This window comes from Ornithodoros turicata, chromosome 7 (assembly GCF_037126465.1).
Source record: "Ornithodoros turicata isolate Travis chromosome 7, ASM3712646v1, whole genome shotgun sequence".
NCBI classification, from domain to species: Eukaryota; Metazoa; Arthropoda; class Arachnida; order Ixodida; family Argasidae; genus Ornithodoros; species Ornithodoros turicata.
In genome coordinates, this window is record NC_088207.1 from 48921843 (window position 1) to 48937933 (window position 16091).

Below are 16091 nucleotides of genomic sequence, written 5' to 3' on the forward strand. Positions count from 1 at the left end.
AGTTGCCCGTGAAGCCGACCCAGGACGTGCACGGTGTGTCCACACGCCTGCGTATTGCTCATGAGTGACCGAGATGCTTCGCGGCGTTACCAGATTGTGTTGAAATTAGAGACCGGCCGAATCCAGAATTTCCCAAATCCGAATCCAAGCTAGGTTCTGCGAATCCACGAATCCGTTCTAAAAAATAAAAAAATAAAAAAAATAAACGAGGACAAAATAAGACGCTGAACATAGAAGTGATACGCATGCGAGCTCTTGTGTGCTTGGCGTTGGTAACATCCTTGAACATGGGGAGACAACAAATTTTGAGCCCAGTCCTGTGCACGTCTTTTCCTCGAGCTCACGTATATGTTGCCAACGTCAGCTGCGAACAAAAGCTCTTCGTACAGTGGTTTATACGTCGAAAACTGGAAAATCCTGCGATGCAGTAGGTTGAAGCTTCGTGACGGAAGCCGCTAATATTCTGTCGCATTGTTGCTTTCGTAATAAAGCGCCATAACCAAAACCCCCAAAAAGTAATAAAAAATCATTACGTGTGCCATCTTGTCGACTGGCAGCCTTGTTCTCTGCACGTGACCAAACGCTATTAAGTCTCCCGGCAAGGAAGCGGAAGTCACCCCGAAGAAACCCCATTCGAACGACACGCGCTCTTCGAAACCCATCACGCACAGGGTAGAGAGGTGTCAGAAAACACAGCTTGATTCTTCAATGAAATGAAGCAAAAAAGCTGACGACAGGTAAGCAAAAAAAAAGCAGACGACAGGTAAGCAAAAAAAGCAGACGAGAAGAAAGCAAAAAAGAAACATCGCCACCACGCGACCGATGACTATCATTTCTTGCCAGCACCTGGCGACGCACAGCAAGCTCCAAGTGGCTGCATATATACCACGTGACTTAATGACGTCATGGGCGCCACGAGCCGCCACCACCTGCGTCCTTCTGCTTCATTAATTAACCAGTGCGGCCTTTGAGATCCGAGTGCGCAAGACCCGTCCTGCATATTTGGAAGCGACCGCATGGGGGCGCGCGCCGCCGTACAGAAATGATCAGCGTTATAGTTGCGACATAAAAAAATTAAAGATGCAGTTGCTACGCGAGCAGGAACCGGAAGTGCAACGTGCACGTGACCCGTGCGACGTCGTCTGCGCTGAAGTGCTAAGCAGGAGGGCCGTAGCGAGTGCGAGATGCCATGAATGAAGACCTGGAACTAATGTTTTTTTCTGTTATTGGCGTTTACAGCTTACACTGCCTTGTACAAAACACACGCACACAACAGATACGATGATCTGGCAACAATGGTGCACGTAAATTTGTAGAAAAGGAAAGGAAAAGAAGAAAGCCTTAGCTACTTACCCATCTGCTGTAACCCCCAAGAGATTCTAGTCAATCACAAATTCCTTGACATGCAACATTTGCTCTTCATTACCTTTCTTAAATACATGTTTCATTTCGTCACGTGATGCTGCAAACGCTACAAGCCTACAGCACTTTTTTAGTGTGTGTGTGGACCATTCGTTGTCCTTTTCTTCTTCTTTTTTTTTGCATTCAAGAGACATTCTTCACAGAGAAGGCCGGATGGTGAACCACGGGGACTAAGAGCAACGCCGTGGAATTGCAGCTGAGCAAACTACAACAATCCGTCAAAAAAAAAAAAAGAAAAGAAAGGAAGATAGACTCAAAACAATTACTGACAACGCAAGCTTACCCTTTTATTAAAACACAATTTCATAAAAATTACAAATGTTAACGCGTGTAAAGTGACAAAAGATCACAAAGTGCACAACTTGCGTACTCACAACGTACGTTTTAACGTAACCGCGAGATTCAATAAAATACACGCAGAATGTTATAAAAGAGAAGCATACAAATGTGACACACTCTGCTGCAATCCTGTCGACCTCAGAGCAATCTTTTTAGGAAAATGTTGCATCGTTCACACATTGGCCCCACCAAGAATGCAAATGCACACAGAAGGCCGGCCCATCACAGAAATATACAGCACAACTCAAATTTGTTATTGTACAAAACCACCTGGCGCAAGTGATAAACTTTGAAGACAAAAATAAATATCGACCCATATTAGAAGGCACGCCGCGCTTTGCACACGAATTTGTCATTTTATGTACACAAAATTCCTTTAAAAACATTACTTGTATATATTGATACTTTCGGAATGTCTGGACGCAATAAGCGATGTGATATATATAAAAAAAAATCACATTCCTAGACTGAATCGAAAATAGACGAAGAAATACGTCGATCCGAGAGTCAGTGTAAAATGTTCGAAAAGCACGTCATCCGATTGCTGGCGGTGGCAGTTCAATTCGGTGACGACTGAATGTGTAACTGAAATTAATCAATCCCTGTACACGGCATTTACGCTCATTGATCTCAAAGAAAACAGCATAAAATGGCACACCGAGAAATCCATCTTCCAAATATCGCGTTCGGGGAGTCTGCTTACCCGTATAACACAGAGGGTGCAAAGGAAGCCTACCCTACAGGAATTTCGAAGTTTACAATTATTTTTCTTATATCATTTACACCGAAATCAGGGAATGTGGAAACTTTAAGTCATGTTCGGTTGACACAAGTGGTAAAAAGATAAGAACAGTAGTTGCGGTGTTTATCGTTTTGTACAGCGAAACTAAAACAGTCCCGATTTATATTGTGAAACTGAACTGTCATAACGCAGCAAAAAATCCAGGCCTCTCGCACGGGTACCTCTTTCTTAGAAAAGTCCGCTCAAGAATGACGCGTGGATCATCGCAATAAACAAACACAATAAACACAACATCCGAAAGAAAGTATGCATATCTGATAACTCAGGAAGTTAAAAACGAATGTAAATACGCTTGAACATGTCACGTCAAGGTGTCACAAAAAGTGACGCATAGGACAACAGTTGTGCGCTCACATCAATAAAAGGTGTTCAAGAAATGGAATGTTTCTGAAGTGGCATTGTGGCGGACAAAACATGAACAAAGATATCGCATGCACAAACTTCTCTACTAGATATCATTGAACGGGGAACACCGAGACACTGACTACAACTTAATTTCATGGCATCTCCTAAATAACCTATCTGAACGACAACGCTCACTGGCACAATATATCTGAACAGTTCCATTTTCTTCGGCAACAAGCATGAAGCCCACAGTCCTTACACGACATTGACGTCTCACTACAGCATTGACTAGGAGAAGTGCTACGCATGATTACGCTTAATCATGGTAGCATTTAGTGTGTCACCGGTGAACACTTCGCTGCAAATCGACGAGTTACACTTGCAGCACGGGAAAAGCCAACCGACGTGACGTATTATTAAGGGTCCCACCAATCAGCGATCGTAGCCATATAAACGAGCCTCGCCGCAAGGGCTGTGTTACGTCACAACATGCAGGCTACGCCCACGTAATTTTATCGTCTTTGACGAAATATTGCGTAATCGTACAAAATTTTAGGGGTGCGTCTACCAGATTATTTTTTGGGGTGTGTGGGTAGGTGGGGTGTGTGTGGGGGTGGATAAATCACTGGTTGCTACTCGTAGCCACACGCCTTCTGCTGCGATGGTCTGATGCAGACGAGCTCTTTCACGAATCCGTTCCCTTCAAAAATAGAAGCTTAGGGCAATCGAGCCCCGTACGTTCTCATGGGTCCGTTTTGCTCCCGTTAAAAACACGGACGAGAAAAACGGTCGTGTGAAACTGGTCTGAACAACGCAGCTCGGCGGCCGTATAATCGTGCATACGAGCCGTCGTCGGTTGCTGCCAGTCGTGCCGCCCACACAGTCTCCACAATACGGTCTCAAACCCTGGGTGCAGCGCTTTCACCCTGTGTAACGCACATTCGTTTTCGTTCCTGACAGATCACGCATTTTCTCAAAGAAAATTTTTACGCGGTACTGGTACCCAAATCACTGGTACGACGATGAATATAGAGACCATCCGTCGGTCACTGTCAGATTTACAGTCAAGACGTCACGATCTGAAGCTTGCGACGGCGTTGCTTGCACCGTCATTTTCGATTCCCACCAGCAATCGTCGCGGTTTGATCTCAACAGCGAAGCATGCACGAAATGGCAACATCATGTTATAGTAATGGTCAACTTCTCTGTTTTCAAGACAGCCTTCACGCGATTTTTTCCTCGAAGTTATAGTCCAGGACAGGCAGATTCGCCCCTGAGCAAACATCACGCCTCTCCATGCCCGCAGACATCGCCGCTACTGCGCTAACCACGTTAGTTTGTGATACACGGGGCGTGTTCTTTCTCACACGCAGAAGCGCTCGCAGCCAGAAAGCTACTGCTTACGCTGATCGTTATCTTCACGTATTATCGGCGGTCAATCTTCGCCGAGCGTAAGCTTGAATGAGCAAACGAGAAGGCCGTGCCAACCGCTGTGGGGGGGCGACCACTTCGCTTCGAACTTCGTCGCAGTCAAGGTTTTGAAGCCTCAGGGGAGTGGCTGCGTCAGGCTTTCGCACGTTCACGGTCATGCCGGTAACTAGTGTCAGCAAGCAGCGGATGCTCGTTGGGGATGTTCTCGAGCTCATCCCGCGACACTGGCACCTCGCCCCAGTGGGTCCAAGTGTGACGCTGTTTTCGTCGAGAACGAGAATATTTATCTTGAACAGGTGCTATGATTCGAAAGTCCAGTTTACACCTTAAAGTGCCACTACGCGCTTGAAAAGAATGTGTTTCATTTCGTAATAAAAAAAATTAGCGGTCTCCCTGCTGATGCAACAAGGAGCAAAGCGATAACAATCGTTGCACTGCTAGGTTGAATCGGTTTGCAGATATGGGTAAAATGTGGGAGCAGAACTGCAATGCGTTATGAACGATGTAATGCCAGAGAGGATAACGCGCTGTGGAGTTTGACGTCAAGAAATAAGATCCACCGGACCGAATGAGATGATACCTTTTTTTTTTTTCGAGCCGATCTTATTTGTTTCTTCTTCGTTGTGTACACGGGTTTAGCATATGCGGAGTAACGACTTATGAGTGCTGAAACACGTTATATAACCCGAGCACGTCAGCCTGTTCAGTCCTCTAGCAAACAGAATCGGTACGTTTCAGCGTGGCAAGTTCACCATAAAACAAAGTCGATTGTCTGTCGTTACCGGTGGCAGGCACCTCGAGTGGATGACGCATAAATCACACTAGCTTTTTCTTTCTTTTTTACCATGTATTTCGAGAGCCATTGATTTTAACGATCTGAAGCATTCACATGAAACCTGCGAGGATAACGACAGGCCTAAATGGATTTACTGCAACGGGTAGACAACGGCAACCAACACGGGAAATCCGAGAACGATCGTTTTGTTCATGTCGGCAGACCCACGCCGCGACGTCGCCAGCAAGACGTCGCTCTCCCGCATTGGCAGTCTTGCTTGAAAGAGTAACATTTAATTATTATTCAAGAAACCCAAAGGACCGCTAGGGGTCTAATATAACGCCCGCAGCCGCCTAGCGATAACACGCCCGGCGTTATGCTTTACCAGGCACTCCTCGTCTCTCAGTCGCACGATGTGAAACTATATGGGGTGCCGCCAGCCGGTTCTCAGGCTACCCTCTGCACGCAGAGCTGTATACGGGAGGAGTCACTCTGAATACCTTGCCACAAACGCTAAACGCCTTCGCGGCCACGGTTCCCGTGGCGCCATCTATCGTCCGAGCGGAGCTTTCGGCGCGGACCACTGGGATTTCCGTGGGGGTGGTCCAATAATGCTGTCGCATAAATAAACTTCGCTCAGACTTGGTACGCAAAATATGAACGCCGTCAGTGAACATTACGCGCCTCCACGAATTTTCGAAAGAAACCACAAAACTTCATAGTTTCGGATTCTCCAAGAGTTGGTGACGTCACCGCCGGCTCCGCGGTGTCTACCTCCTACTAACGGCACGCGCACCTTTCCGATCTTCGATCTCCGCCCCACGTTGGAAGACTTCCAGCAATTGTCGTGAGGGGACGTAAATCGGCCTTCGAGCTGCAATGCTGCCAGATGAATATCAGATTACGCACCCTGTGATGTCATATTTCTCAAAACTGTAAGTTAATTTTATGATACTTTGGCATCAGATAGAGAAACAATACTTTGAGGAGTACACAATGTGAGGCACGCGGATTGCCTCGTTGCAAGGCCTCAGAAAATCGTAACGCATAATCGGTTCTGGCATTGCATATCACGTGTGGAGGGCGAGCTGGTGCTTATCAACCGTGGTGGAAATACTCAGGCTATAGGGAAAGTATACAGTGCAAAATTGGTTTGATTGATTAATTGTTTTTGTACTGTAACGCTCCTTCGTTCATGAGTCTAGTTAGCGACGACAGAAGGACGAGAGGAGGGGCGGTAAAGTGAGTCACGTGACCAAGTTACAACTTCTTGTGCACATGTGACAGTGTGATGTGATCATGTTTGGAACTTCCAGAACACTAGTTTTTAGTCGAACAAGCTCTCCATGGTACATTCTATGCCAAAAACTGAAAGTGAGCAAGACAGTGGTCACAATGCCCAAGTACGACAGCTCACAACCATATACATAAAGGACAACACCGTGATCGTCGAAAAATTTCGAAGGTCAAGCTTCTTATCAAATTTTGGTAACGATGACACAAGCTGCCAAACAATCCAAATACAGTCCTAGCAGTTATTCCCCAGCAGGGAATGTGGAATTCATGTACAGATTCTCAATAATGTGGTTTCAGGATAAGTCGTCGGACCAGCTTGTTCGTGGGCACAAGGCATTATGCGGCTTATATGATGCACTGTTGCCTTGTTGTCATTGCCTATTCTCATGTCTAGCATATGTCTGAGTGGTCATGTCATGGTGTTCGATTTTCTACAGCACTTCGGACAAATTATTGCAAATGGCTTCCATGATACGACATATGTACCTACAATGTTACAACAACAGAGTACTGATGTGATAAACGACACTGGAGGGCCACGACATGCATGCTGCCACATTATTGAAAAGGCGTAATAACCATATTCTGCCACCAGCTGGAGCTTCACACAGCTTAGGATTTGAAAACTACAGGGAATACGTCACGAAGTAGGTCTCTGCACACGAGAGGAAGCAAAGGTTGGAGAAAGCATGTGACAAAAAGTCCCCTGTCCACTCAGAAAGCAGCAATAGGGGGACATTCGCAGACGGGCCACAACACCATGGCGATAATGATGAAGCAACATGGACTTCATGTGCAGTTGTTGTGGTACCTTATTTGAGAGCGATACAATGAGACTGTTCTATGTGCACAAGGGGAAAGGGAAAAGCTGAGGGGCTGCGCGAAAGGCTGACCTACTTGCATAGCGTATTGACTTTCTGATGACAGTGCACTGGTGGCTGTAAACATGGGAGACACAGTTGAAGCAATAACCCTGTACTGTGCCTCGGTGATTGTGCTCCACAACAATAAATAGACCATCTTAATACTGCCGCAGACAGGACAGCTCAAGCTCATTCAGACTGAACAAGTTAGCTAGTTTTTTTACCTCGTACAAATCCTGCCATCAGACCACACACGAAATGGGAAAGGAAAAAGCTTTTGCAAAAACCTGAGAAGCCTTTGACAGGTCAGATGATCACTTGACTGGAATGTAGACTACGACCGAAAGCGTGCGTAAACTTTCAACATGCGTATATAAAATGCACATCCTGTTGCCGTTCAACTTCATACCTCCAGCGACAGCCATTCGGCAGCTGAACATTGCCACTGTGGAGAAACACTTTTGTGACAGACAGACGGACAGACTGCTTTCTCTCACAACAGCCATTGCATAACAACAACGAACGTCTCCAAAGACTTCAACAACATGGCAGGGTATAAGGCTACTTGCATAACAATCTTTGAACTCCACTCCTTACACACTACGACACCAGCATATGCCGCTTCGCAAGCATGTGCAGGTGCCAGGCACTTCCTTTGGTTACAACCCCTGTAAGCACATAGCTGGCAATGCATAACAAACGTATTGCTCTTCTCAAGTACATGCTGGTGAGGCATACCTACCTCCTTACAAAGTAACAAACACCACAAGCTAAATGCAAAAGCAAAAATATTCTGGCTCTGCCTGTGCATGACATCACGTCAAGATCTGTTTGCACAACCTAGACTCTGGTCTTCTAAAAGGTCAACTTCTTTAGGATCCTGTCAAACTCAAACAGGCTACCCCATAAATGCTGCATCACAGTAAGCAAATGCTTACTGTGATGTCTTCTGTGACTTCCATGTCTTCTTATCTCGATTTGTCTCCAAGCACGTATTTAGTTGTGGGTTGGGTGCAACAAAGTTGAGCATTGATAAAATGCTCATTGATAAAATACAACATATGCAGGCAAACTGATGGATCAGGTCGGCTTCGGCTCAGGCTGCCTAAGCTTCCATATTTAAAAGTCTGACTCATTTGTTGGCTAGCATGGCCTTCCTCCTCCTCCTCCTCTACAAGATGCACCGTTGTGCCCCCCGCTTTTCCTATGATGCTGCGGTGGCTGTCAGCAATACGAGCAACGCCAGTGGAAGTCGAGGTGGATTAGATGCGCGAGGAAGAGAAAATTGCCAGCATTTGGGCGCTCACATTAATTGTGGAAGCGCATTAATTATGCAAGTACCGTATTTTCACGCGTATTAGCCGCACCGCGTATAAGCCGCAGGACCTGTTTTTCGATACATTTTGAAAATGTTTTTGCAGATAAGCCGCACTCACAGATAAGCCGCGGGTAATACGACGCGACCGCTTTGTGCGCTAAACCAGTGATGCACAAACAAAATCAATAGAGACTGTCAACGCTCGTCGACGCCGTACTCCCTGCCAGCTGCCCTGTTCCCGTGCTGGTCCGCGACGTCGACGACTTTTAGTTTGAAGCCGCTGTCGTAGCTGTGCCGCCGCGATGGAGCCATGCCTTACCTATAACTGCCGTGTCCACGAATGCTGCTGCTCAGGTCAAATGAGAACTGACGCTTAGCTGACCACGTTTTATCCCGATGTCAGGTGTATTGAACCCTTCCTGTGGGTCTGCCGACAAAGGAGACCGTAGGGAAGGCCATAAACCCTGTGGTCCACATTCCGGTTAGGCATGATGTATAACAAAGGAGGTCAGTTCTAGTGTTCTACTATGATCGGATTGTGCCCTTGTTGCGTGTTTTTGGTGGATTGACAAGTTAGTGGTGTTCCAGGAGACATTAATCACTGTCACCCCTTTTGTTAAAGCTGCGTGGGGGAATGTATTCGGAAGGTGAGTCCACTCGAATGTAGACCCGCCCCTGTTCGGTATTGTTCGTGCACTGGCAGGGCGATCCTGTTTCGAAAAACATGAGGCACTGTCGGCCCTTTCGTTTAATCCGGGGTATGGGGAAAATACCAGGGAAAAATAGCCATCAGATAAGCCGCACCCGTGGATTAGCCGCAGAGCGTCCGCGAAAAAAAAAATCGCGCATAAGCCGCGGCTAATACGCGTGAAAATACGGTATACACACTGTATACATTTTAAATGCTTTTAAATTGGAATAAATGCAATTCCTGTGAAAAATTCACAGTCCTGTATATAAATTAATCCACCATGAATATGGCCACTGTAAAAAGTTCCTGCTGTGCATTGCAGCCAGATATCAATTGACTGAAAAACATTGGTGTCATCGCAATCGAGACCTCTGGTGCTTGAGCACCCACTGAAATTCCTTGGGATGTGTCCAACAGCACCACAGAACACCCAATGATCATAAATACTGCGAATGTAATAAAAATATATCTGCTTCAGACCTGCTGTAAGCAGCAAGATTGATTACAAGGTAATCTCTCACTGTAAAACCCACCCACCCTTTTTGATCGCCTTCACAGTTTTCCATATCCTCTTGCAGACAACACAAGGTGAGTATGTACAATGTTCACAAAGAAATGTGCCCATTTAGGATGACCTTCAATGACAGCATTATGCAATACCAAGATTATGAAATGGTGGTTTTAAAAGTACTACTAAATGCCACATACTGCCATCGACGAACGAAGGCATGCGATAACCATTCTTCGACATGCCACATGTGATGTCAATTGAATCTTTTTTTGAGAAAAAAATGGTGTCATAAAGTCGTGTTGCAAAACAGATAAAGAGTGAAAGAAAAAAAAAAGTTTCAAATAATTTTGAAACAGAGGGTTACACCCACAGACGGAACGCCAGGAAGCACCAATTATCAGAATGCGCTGTATACAAAGGGCCAGACTTTTTCGGGTTATATTTTCCAGCAACATACGGGGGATAAATACCGTGTTATATTTTGCTTATAATATTTTGCTGTATAATCGGGTTGAACTGAACCCCATTCAACCCAATTCTGGTTTAATCGGATTGAATCGGGTGTAAATCTTCTGCTTACTCGGCATAATACACATGGTAAACCAGTAGAAACAGAGTATCAATATTTAGTCCATGCATCTAAGATGCTGCAGGGTCTCTGTTTTCACAGTTTGTATGATCATATTTATGCATTTACAACACAGTCTCCAAAGCTCTACGTTGGTTGCGATGACTTTGGATCTCCCTGGTCCAGCAGTTTTCGGGGAAATGTCGGGCTAAACCCTGTTTTTGCTGCTCTGATTCGGGGGATAAAGATCAGGCGTAATCGGGTATAATCCCAAAAAAGTCCAAGCCCTATGTGTACACCAAGGGGGCATGCTGCTTACAGGGTTAGGAGTTTTTCTCCACTCTCGCTTCAGTCATCCCATTCACCTTGTGCGTTTCAAATGAGTAAATTTTACTCTTACTTCACAGGCCCCATGTTTGTTTGTTAAAGGGGCACTAAAGTGCAAAAATTTCTCCTCGAAGGTTGAAAGAAGTTGTTGTTTGTGATTTATACGCGAACAAAACCGTAACCTGCACTTTCTCTCTTCTTCACGCAGCGTTTCATTGGTCTCCTCAAACTATCTGCCGTATGGATTGGGCAAATCGATTGAGGAAACCAATGGGAGGCCAAAGGGAAAGCATAGATTGCAGTTTCATTTGCACATAGGTCATAAACAATGAAACGAATGAATCTCGTACCTGTTGCGTTGCTTTCAAGATAACGGCATCTTTCATTTAGTAAGGAGAAATTTTTCCTACAGAATGGGTGATGAAAAAAAAAGAAAAAAGGAAAAAACTCTGACTCTACATTAAAGAGAGAGAGAGAGAGAAACAAAAAATGCCTTACTTAGTGCTACACTCCCTGAGCTCCAGGCTGAACTCTAACAACAGAGTTCTGACGATTGGATTGAATGGGAGAAGCGACATTAATGCAACTATGCGAGACACTGCAGAAATGAAACGGCTGGAGGAGGTTCAAATAAAGCTTGAGATTCACGATGGCTTGGATCCAGGATTGGCTATGACTTCTTAAGCTCTGTCGAGTTCCAAAGACTCGGACACGTACAACCGCCATTACGTGTTAACGTACGATGGCTCGTCGGGCTTCTTCTTATTCTTTGGCGACTGCTCCGCAAACGCGGGGTTGGGGTAGGTTAAATCATTGACTGCTATCACCGTACGGCTGCCGGAGCTCAAAATAGTGCCGTTCCTTCCATTGCTCGCACTGTGTAGGTCGCCGTAGTATGGCTCACCTGGGGGATCACGCTTGGAAGGGGGTACGGGAGAAGGCGTGGGGCACATTGCGCTGCCGTTCTGCCCGTCTACCCCTTGACGCGGATCGTACGGAGGTTGGTCAAAATTTGGGTTGCTGTACGTCTCGGAGAAGTCGTCGTCCTGGTAGTTGCTGGACGTTGCGGCCTCCTGGAGAGTCTGCAGACGCCAGTGCTGAATGTTTTCCAGAGAGCAGATGAGGACCAGGAAGATATCTACGACGAGGACAACCACCTAAGCAGAAAGGTGACCAATTAGGAGGGAGAAAAAAAAAAAAGAAAAAAAAGTCAATTCCATACCCCGAACTACAAAAGGGTGAACAAGAGAGAGCTGATGTTCTGAGGCTGGAACAACATAGAAGGGACAATCACAGAATCATTTCATCGTTATAAAAGGGTGAGTTTCTTGTTCTGGCTGATTGGAATTGCATGCGAGACACACAATCAACAGTGTTCCAGTACGCTAAATTCGAAGAGAAATCGGGCTCAGCTACTCAAACTAACTGTAGTGGTTTGGTACAAACGGTGATGTCACTGCATTTGCTGCCAAACAAGTAAGTTGGTGCATTCCTACAGACATCCCAGTGAGGGCAATTTGCTGGGTAAAAATCGGGTTTTACCCTAAAGAGGCAACCTTCAATTTGGGGTGCAAATTCGGGGAAGAATTGGGTTAAACCTAAAACTTCAGGCTCTATTGATCAAGCAAAAGAATAGTAGCAAGAAATAATAATAATAAGAAGAAAAAGAAACGTAACAGCCGAACAGTTTGTCATTAGATGCCACCAGAATGAAATCTGTAAACGTAAAGGTGAGTGGGGTTTTAGTCCACCAATACCCGAAGAAACAGTCCCAGTTGCGGGAGTCTGGTATAAAACTGCACAAGTAGATTAAGAGTACAGCACTTGACTCTTCATCAAGTTCATCAAACTAAGCCACTGAATTACTAGCAGGAAACTTTGACATAACTGAATAGTCATTCAAAATGCACTACTTGCAAGATAGTGTTAGCTTCATTAGTAGCCTAGGTTCCATAGAAGAACACAGAAATACATTTTGATATCTCTGATACAAAATGGAAAGAGGTGTATATTACTATGTTGCGATTGCAGTATAATATATGTTCGTACTACTCCAAATGCAAAGAGAAGCACGAAAATAGAAATAATCTGTGTGAAACAGAGAGCAAGGAGGTACAATGCTGCAGCAGATATGATTGATATTCCATGACACATAAAGAAACAGTGACAACATACCTGTACCCAAAAGGCCCAGCCCTTCTGCACTTCGTAGAACCCTGGTTGATCCGTGCCGATGCTACTGAGGATCACGACCACCACCGCTAGCGTCACTGCGGAACAGCACAAAACAAAGTCAGAGGGGCAATACATGACCACCCTGCATCATATATTTATTTATTACACCCCAAAGGCATTACATGGGGGGAGTAAGTACAAAGCACGTTAATATAATAAAAAAGAAAATAGAAATGCAATATCCGTGGCAAAATGGTTCTTGTAGCATTCTTACAGAAGATCGACAATATTGTCAAATAAATACGATAAGCTACGGTACAGTAACAAAGGAGCTTTCCTGTTCCAATGATGAAAACATTGGGAGCACCCCCGTCTTGTCGCTGTGTGGTGAGTCTCTCTCCCCAAAAAGAAGCGCAACATCGAACATCCCAAAAGTGAGGCAGGATCACGATAACCAGGACAGTCTACCTCTAGGGATATAGTCATAACTAACTATATCAACAACTCATTCTGCACACTATATAGGAACCGCTTACTCTTGCATCACCACCATTTCTCAGAACCACGTACACGGAGCATCATGAAAAAGGAAGTGGTCTGGCAACTGTTGACGATGACAAGGCAGAAGCCGTTGTAACAGTGTCCGCGTATTCACACGAGTGACATTTCCTAGAATACTCCGGGAGGAAGACGTAAAAAAAGGTAGTAGCTTTTTTGTTGCTACGAGAAGCACGAATGTTTAATGTCATGCCTTTTTTGTACACTGCCAACCGTGGGGATATCCCGCGGTGCAACAAGATTTTCTGCGGCAGACGACAGGAAAAGACGCAGATGCTGTCATCTGCTATAGAAAATCTTGTTGCACCGCGGGATATCCCCACGGTTAGCAGTGTACAAAAAAATCATGACGTTAAACATTCGTGCTTCTCGTGGCAACAAAAAAGCTATGACCTTTTTTACATCTTCCTCCTGGAGTATTCTAGGAAATGTCAACAAGATTTTCTATAGCAGACGACAGGAAAAGACGCAGATGCTGTCGTGTGCTAAAGCTGCTGTACACCACTCCCGATATTCTGGCACCGTACGAAGGCTCACCATAACTGGCAGCGGAGCTTCCGCGATATGTGCTTTTTCTTCCACCCGAATATTCGGTGTGGATGTCGCTCGTGTGAATACATGGTATGCTGAATATTGCGCATGCCGCCTGCTTCCCAACATCTTAGAGGATCAGCCACGACAATTCGAATTTTGCTATTACCAACTAGGCTTATGAATGACCATATTGCCATGTCATTGTCAAAATTTGTTCCAATTGTGTACTCTCGCTAAGCGGTTTGAGATGGTGGCATCACCTGGTGTTCCCCCTTTACAACCACAATCGAAATATTATTATTTTTCTCCTCCCCAGCATGGTGTTTTGCAGCACAAAAAGGTGTAACATTCCTCCACCTAAATGTCATGAGCATAATTTGCTTTGAGGGATCGACACAAATGCTGGAACAAGAAAGTGCAATATGCAGCTGAAGAGCATACACGTCTCATTTATGTAATTTGAGTGGACCAACACTAGATATTATCAGCCGATTCATTTCTTTTCAATAGAATCACTTTAGAATACAGTAATGAGAAGTTGAAGGGGCGTATCCTATGAAGACTTCAAAGTGTACGCTCTTGTTTTCGTGTGCACCGTACTTTTCTTGTACCGAGATTTTACTACACACATCACTTTGGACTTACAGGTCACCGCGGCAACAGTGATCTTGGTAAGGCACATGACGCGAGCGATGATGCAGCCGTCTTCGAGGTTCCGCATGACTTGTACTACTCGAACGACAGCTAGTGGAAGGAAAACCAGCAGGCAAAGTAGGTGGACCACCCCGATAATCCCCGCAGCCGAACTGTGCCCAGTCAGCTTCAGATAGGTGTCCAGACTGTTGCAGTCCTCGTAGAAGAAAGGAATACGCTCCGAGCACACGGTCCACAGCCCAAAATGGCCTCGCTCAAATACGGACCCTGCAGTTAAATTAATTAGGATGGTATACGGGTAAGCATCACGGAGCACACTTCCAGCATTGAATGGTTTTGAGATTAGAGATGTATTCAACCGTGAACACTGTGTAGATACCTTACGCACATATATATATATATATATATTTATTAAAGTTGATAAAACTCCAGTGCTGTGTAAAAGTGCTGGGACCTTGTAGTTTTGGTAATAAACAAGAAAGAAAAACAACATTGCCATGTCCATAAAGCATCGAGATCCAGGAAAACTGGGCAGACACTAGAAAATCTCAAAACATTTTCGTATCTGGGTTTGGTGTTACAGTGCGCTACCACATCTTGGCAGATGCCAGAAGGGTGGGCAACCATAAAAAAAGTGATTTCAGGACAGTTACCAGTTGTGACAAAATGTATTATTTGCCACCACTCAGTGATCTCATTATTTGGCAGAGCAAAAAACGGAAATCACTGACCATGACGTATATCATGGCTACCCAAATGAACTTTGGGATTTTAATAGACCTATACCCGAGAAACGTCATCATGACGTTGGTAGACAGACAGAAACCAAAAGAAATCGGAAGGGGAGGGCTGGGTTCCACGAACGGGCACTTGTTCGCTGCCTCCTATTAAAAGAAAAGTAGGACCGAAGGTCGCGTCCCGTTCAGGGACCGTCGTAGTCCCCTCAAGACCTCTTTCGGGCGCGACCTTGTTTGCCACTAGCTTCGAGCGTAGTTCAACTCCACCAAATGGGTGGTGCTGTCGAACGCTATGACGTCATTTGTTTACAAGCAGGGAGAGGTCTATTGGGGTATTTTGCACCGTGGTTCTGACAAACATACGAATGCATGTGAAAGCGTTGTTTGAGCTTTGATGTTGGCCCGGTCTGTTACTGTAATTCATATTCCTTACCGTAGTCATATTTCGCAGCAAACGTCCCCCAGTATGATGCAGGCAGTGAAACTAGTTGGAGTATGATGGCCAGGAAACAAAGCAGTGCCTGACATCCCGGAAGGATAGCCACTGAAGCACTCATTGTGGCTGTCACGATGCACTCCACATGTCATATGATACTGCACGAAATCGCATGTTTTCGGTTACATAAATACATATGTAAATGTGAATAGACATCGCATGGGTGACTGTCGCAACGTGTAACAGGTACTGTATGGAAGTGAGTGTAGCGCAATATTGCAATGTTCCATGCAAGCGGGCAGATCGCTC

General features: G+C 45.2%; 1 protein-coding gene across 2 annotated transcripts in view; it reads right to left on the bottom strand.

Moving 5' to 3' along the window:
- The window catches only part of LOC135401374 (uncharacterized), a 56419-nt gene that overhangs the window by 39715 nt on the left and 613 nt on the right, over positions 1–16091 (bottom strand). The window contains exons 2-5 of one of the 2 annotated variants that reach the window (XM_064633750.1): positions 15780–15940; positions 14601–14876; positions 12864–12958; positions 11593–11845 (exon numbers count right to left, since the gene is read on the bottom strand). In XM_064633750.1, the coding sequence (XP_064489820.1) occupies positions 11593–11845; positions 12864–12958; positions 14601–14876; positions 15780–15903 (748 nt within the window). In that variant the 5' untranslated portion in view covers positions 15904–15940. Of the gene's footprint in view, positions 1–1688; positions 11846–12863; positions 12959–14600; positions 14877–15779; positions 15941–16091 lie in introns of those variants that run through there. The other variant, XM_064633748.1, reaches the window with a different exon arrangement.